The sequence below is a fragment of the Malania oleifera genome, chromosome 4 (genome assembly GCF_029873635.1).
Source record: "Malania oleifera isolate guangnan ecotype guangnan chromosome 4, ASM2987363v1, whole genome shotgun sequence".
NCBI lineage: Eukaryota > Viridiplantae > Streptophyta > Magnoliopsida > Santalales > Ximeniaceae > Malania > Malania oleifera.
In genome coordinates this window covers 13,853,676-13,859,772 of record NC_080420.1, presented here as the reverse complement: position 1 = coordinate 13,859,772, position 6,097 = coordinate 13,853,676, and the positions used below count along the sequence as shown (strand labels likewise).

Sequence of the window (6,097 nt, the reverse complement as noted above, 5' to 3'; positions counted from 1 at the left end):
TGGTTCGGGTTCTTACAACTCATATGATTTTTTAATTTTTGAACTTATATGAAATCATCACTTTGGTATTGTTAAAAAGTATATTTATTGTAAGGGGAAGTCTTTTTCAAGGTTTTCTTATTTTTGCACCTTATTTGTCATCATAAAAAAGGGAGAGATTATTGGCCCAACAAGGCTTTCACATCTTTTTTTGATGGTAAAAAATAAAGGATGGTTTAACTAATTCGTGTTCAAGTTAAGATTTCAGGAACTCTAAAATAACAAGTTCAAAAAGATCAAGAAAGAATGATCAAAGATCACCAAGTGCTTAAAGTCATACTACATTTACAAAGCAATCAAGTGGAAGCTCAAAAAGACTCAAGATAGTTAAGAAAATGAAGCTCAAAGAATGATCAAGCTCAAATAAAAAGAAAGGATATTCATGAAGACTTCAAAGATCAAAAGAGTTTTTAAGTTTTAGGAAGCTTCATGTAAGTGCTTCAACTCTAAATATCATTTTGGATGCGATGAAGCTCATTAGGGGATAAAATGGACTTAGAGACCTTATTTTAAAAATCCCAAAAAAAATATTTTAAATGTAAGAACGCAAGAAAGCCAAGGGTTTTGAAAACAAAGAGAAAAATAGATTTTTTATCTTTTCAGATGACTAAGGAATAAACTTCAGGCGACTAATGATTTTCCTGAAAGTATTCTGAAAAGGCAGTGTAGCCTTAGGCGACTAAAATTGTAGCCTCAGGCAACTGAACTTATAGTTCAAGCGGTCGAACCTCAACAACAGCTATATTTTTTAAATATTTTAATTTCAAATTTAAATTTCTTGCGCCCCAAACTTTCTAAAAACTTGGGGGACACTCCATGTAATCTTGGGCAGCACGAATAAGACCTTTTCTAAGTCTATAAATACATGGTCTATGAAATCAAATTATACCAAGAATTGAAAATCATCTCTCAAAACTCTCTTGCTCTCAAAGCTTTCTTGCCTACTGAATTGCTGTTAATCAACTGAGATTATTCTAAGTTTCTGATCTCTTCTCTGAGCAAAAATTCTGAGTTCTTGAATATTATCAAGAGAAAAATACCGGTGAAATAATTCTTGAGTTTCATACTTCATTATTTTTTATATTTTGATTGAAGTACATTAATGATTTCAAATTGTAATAACCAGCTCTATTTGAGAGCATTCTTTGTACACACATATTTGATCTTCTTCTTGTAGTTAATGGTTCAAGGTTGTTTGGATCATTGGACCAAGCGTGGGGTATCTCTTAGAGAGGGGGCTCTACCCTTAAGGAAGTTTGTAACGGTTTGTTCCACCCAAAATGGAACGGTATAGTGGAAACCTTAGGTGGTATTAGACTAAGGCGAGGACATAGGCTGTGGATAAGCTGAACGTCATAAAAAATCTCGGTCTCACTCTTAACCTTTATCTTTATTTTCTGCATATATAAATTGTGTCGTGTGTATTCAAAGTGCAAGAAGCCAAAGCCGAGATGAAGAAGACTTTTGACTTAAGAAAGTATGTTGATCTTTTACGAAACCTTAAAGGGAGTACGTTGATCATTTGCGGAAATATTAGTTGAAAGAAAGCAAGCAAATTTCATTCATAATAGGGCTTGAATCAAATTCATTCACACGGGGCTACAACCAAACTATACTTTGAGTGTTTGGAATCAACAAAGCGCTACAACTTGTTTATTGTGTTGATTGGATTATTTGATTGTTGTTTGCTTGTGTTGAGATTTAGTGTGGTTTGTGAATTGATTAAATAGCTGAGTATTATTGTGTGATTGCGAAAAAGGTTGTGACTTCATAAAAAGTTTATAAAGAAAATTTTAATAACCCAATTCACCCCCCTCGTAGGACTACACCTTAACTTTCATAATTGTATATCTTTTGTAGGTTTTTCATAGTTTTCCTCTGCTTGAGGACTAGAAAAGTACAAATGTGGCCAATAGGTGAGAAGGCGCTAAGGTGAAGGACTTGACACGTCGATATTAGGTTGGATTCCATTCTTGTGAGACTAGTTCACTCCATTTTCTTCATCAGCTCTTCAATGTATGTGAGATGTTTGATTATGCATGTTTTTCCTCACATACGAGAGTGACCCAATTTTCATGAGTGTTTTCAAGAGTATACCGGCGATACTGACTCAAGACAACCATTTTGTAGGTGTATGAGGACGATTCAAGTGAAATAAATCATTCACTTTATACATGCCTTGTGATGATGCTTGTTTATACTAATATTTATATGACGATATTAACTCTGAATATGAATTGCTGATTGATTCTTTGAGGGTTATGATTTCTTGATGGCTATATCTTTTTTTTTTTTATCAATTAGGTAAATATATTGATCGACTGAGAATATATACAACTACACTGCGCATTCCTAGGTCACCTTGATACCACAATGACAATACAAGTCAAAAGTCCCGAAATACATCAAACCTGGGCATACCCAAGGGCCAAGGAACTGGCCAATCACTATAGAAATACTCAGAGATATCACAAGAACATCAATACATGCCCTACAATATCAAATTGAAAACATATCAAATTTATCAAAAACCGCCCTATAGATATGTCTTTGTATGACACTAATTAAATCTATAGGAGGTATTACATGATTATCAAATCTTTTCTATTCCTAGAGTGCCAAATAAAATACACAGCAGTAGCCAAGCCAATTTTCTTCCCAGCTGAGTGAACTCCATTGCCTTTTGCTTCTTTATGTAACCATTTCACCGCTGCCTTGATTGAAGTCACAACCCTTTTAATTCCAATCCACTTTCTTATGCTACCCCACACTTCAGCCGAGTACTTACAGTCGAAGAAAAGGTTTTCAAGTGTCTCCATATCCCTTTTACAGAAGGTACATCTTAACTCAATCTCTACTCCTTGTATCTTGTCACAAGTTGGGAGCTTTCCCTTCCATCCCAGCCACAAGCAAAAAGCATACCTCGGGGAAATTCCATTGTACCAGATAGATTTTTTCCATAGCATTTTTTAACTCTTCTCCCTCCAGAAATCATAGAGTGTATGCGAACCACTTCCCATTCTTTCCATATTTTCTATGGCTGCAGCCACACTCCCAGAATTCAGCACCAGCTGGTCTTTGATTTCAACCAAACTTTTGACTACGGGGGAGTCATCTTTATTAGCTACAACATACCAGATTTCAACCTCCTTCAAGTAAAACTGATGGATCCATTTCGTCCATAAACTATCCTTTTTAGCTTGAACATTCCACAACGCTTTAGTCAACAGTGCTCTGTTCCATGTCTTGAAGTCAACCACTCCCAAGCCACCTCCTTGTTTTGGCTTGTAGATTTCCCTCCAAGCAACCAAGGCCTTCCTCCTACCACCCCACAGGAATACTCGGCATAACTTGATTACTTGGTTTAGAACATTCCCTGGAATTGGAAAAATGGCAAGCCAAAAACATTCTATCCCTTGGATAATTGAATTAATTATTTCTAATCTACCAGCATAAGTCAAAGTGTGCCCAGGCCACCCTTTAAACAACCCAGCAATTTGATCAATCAAAGGCCTATAACGGGCAGCATTTAGTTTAGAAGACAGTAGTGGAACTCCCAGGTATTTGAAAGGAAATTCACCCTCTTTGAATCCTGTTTGATTTAAAATAATCTCCAAGTCTCATGGCTTCATACCAACCTAATAACGGTTTGATTTCAAACAATTTGCTGAGAGACCAGAGCACTGAGAAAACTCCTTCAAGCAATCCATTAGATAATTTACTGAAACAACATCTCCCTTAGAGAACAGCATGAGATCATCGGCAAAGGCCAAGTGTGTAATCTTCAGTTCATCACATTTGGGATGGAATTTAAATCTAAATTTACCCTCCAAGGATTTGAGTAGCCTCGACAAGTACTCCACACAAATAACAAAAAGCATGGGTGATAAAGGATCACCCTACCTAAGACCCTTCCTCCCCTTGAAAAATCCATTCGACCTTCCATTCAATGATACAGAGAAGGAAGCAGTCGAGGCACACTCCATGATCCAAGTGATCATTTGAGCACGAAAATTTAAATTCACCAACATATCTTTCAAGAAAGCCCACGAAACAGAGTCATAAGCCTTTTTCAGATCAATTTTCAGTAGGCATCGAGGGATATTTTTTTCCTTTTGTATCCTCTTATCAGTTCCTACACCAGATATATATTTTCCACCATATTTCTCCCTTTGACAAACGCTATATCTTGTTGAGGCATATATGGGTGACTTTCTTTAGAGTTGTCTTTATAATGGAGTTATTTATAGAAGAGCATGTTTGTAATGATGTTATATATATGTATATGAAGTTTTATAGTCGTGTTATTTGTTCGAGCTAAATTGATGTTCACTAGGACAGGTGTTTGTGGGTGTTGCCCTAGAAATCCTCATGAGACTATAACTTGTCCACTAAGGCCCCCTAGAGATTTAAAGCCTTATTGCATATGGTAAACGCAATCGTGTTTCCCACGAAAGAGAAGGTAGTTAGGAATTGTTTATCTTCTGTAGGTTTTTCTTAGTTTTTCTTTGCTCGAGAACTAGCAAAGTGTAAATTCGGGATTATGGTGTGCTCCTACAATATGCTATTTTAGGACTCCATTTACTCCATTTACCTATGCAATGCTCTTATTTACTTTGTAATTATCCCTTCTTATCATTGTTCAGAGTTACACGTGGTGTGTTTTATATTTCCTGAAATTGGAGCTTAAACAGAGAAGTTAAGTAGTGTAAGGAGTTAATGAAACAACTTGGAAGCAAAAGGTTCAACCAAGTGATTGACCAGGTCTCCAAGGCCTTTATTCAGCTGAAGCAACATGTCTCTAATCAACTATGTGGTGCAACCAATCAGTCACAAGGGGTGACAAGGTCTAGCTAGAAGACTCCAAAGTGCTGGTTGACAAAGAAGATTCATAGAATACCTCGACCAGGGCGCAACCAATAGACCTTGGACGTGTGACCTAGTCAACGATGCCATCAATTGAACAAAGAATGAATTGAAGATTTTCCAAAATGTCTTGACTAGGGCACAACCAGGAGAATTTGGGGTGCGGCCAGGTCGACTGTTATCGAGTTCAGAAACTACTGCGCGATATTTTTGGGTGAAATTTTCCTGATTTGAATTCAATCATGTGTAAACCCTAAGGGGTATAAAATTATTTTCTAATAGGTGATTAGGGTTCCCTTTTGTTCCTCTTTGGTCCCTTGAGCTCCCTCGAGTGCCCTTGGGTACCATTTAGAATAGTTTACTTTCAATTGTCAATTTACATTGCTTTGTTTACTTATGAATTGCAAGTTTAATTTAGTTTCGTTCCTGCTTTGTATTTAAATTTTTAATTTCAATAAAAGTCATGCTTTCAATTTTGTTCTTCAATACCTTGTATTTAGGTTTAATTTCATGCACAATGAGTATTTAATTTCTTTAGTTCTCTGGTTGTGATGAAACCCAAGGTTAGAATAGTATAACTAGGATTCAGTCAATTGTGCATAATAGCGTACAGTTGTTAGAGAGGAATTTGTTTTCTCTAGATAGGGTATACCCCATTCTCCCGATCATGCTCTGAATGATTGGTGCAAACCCGACAATGCTATGCTACTCAAGCAAATTGCTTGACCGTTGAAACCCTAGTATGGATAATTGACCGAACATAGTTTTTTCGTATCAACTAGGGTGGATTCATAACCAGAGACTTCCTTTCCATAAGAACTTTAATTCAATTTAATTGCTTTAATAGTTTAATAGAAAAACCAAATTCCATATTTTATTCTTGTTTCGGAATAGTAAGCTAGGTTAATTTGGTAAACCGCTACACTGAGTCCCTAAGATCGACTCCTGACTCACTCCTTGTTTTACTGAACTTGGGATTAGTTAGGATTATAAATATTATCTTTGGTAGTTAAGGACTCAAGCTTTGGCAAGCCTACCATCTCCCGAGCTAGAACTCCCGCCATTCTGAACACTGTCATCTCTATCGTGAGTCTTTAACTCCACCTACACCGCATGCTCATTTATGCTCCAGTTTTATGGCACCTGTTTCTCTTCTTCTTCCTCCTTAGTATGCGGCAACACGACTTTCTCA

General features: G+C 36.6%; 1 protein-coding gene across 1 annotated transcript; it reads right to left on the bottom strand.

Annotated features, from left to right (window-relative positions):
• Positions 1-3,008: 3,008 nt before the first annotated feature.
• On the bottom strand, positions 3,009-3,920 carry LOC131153697 (uncharacterized). Its single transcript, XM_058106144.1, has 2 exons — positions 3,716-3,920; positions 3,009-3,631 (listed from the first exon to the last, which is right to left on the bottom strand). The coding sequence occupies exons 1-2, from the start codon at positions 3,918-3,920 to the stop codon at positions 3,009-3,011; spliced, it is 828 nt and encodes a 275-aa protein (XP_057962127.1).
• Positions 3,921-6,097: the final 2,177 nt, after the last annotated feature.

Excerpts from the sequence above, each read along its gene's own strand:
- LOC131153697 (XM_058106144.1), bottom strand. The coding sequence starts at position 3,920 with ATGCTTTTTGTTATTTGTGTGGAGTACTTGTCGAGGCTACTCAAATCC. Across the intron at positions 3,632-3,715 it reads GGAGTTTTCTCAGTGCTCTG|GATTCAAAGAGGGTGAATTT; the intron begins GTCTCTCAGCAA and ends TAAATCAAACAG.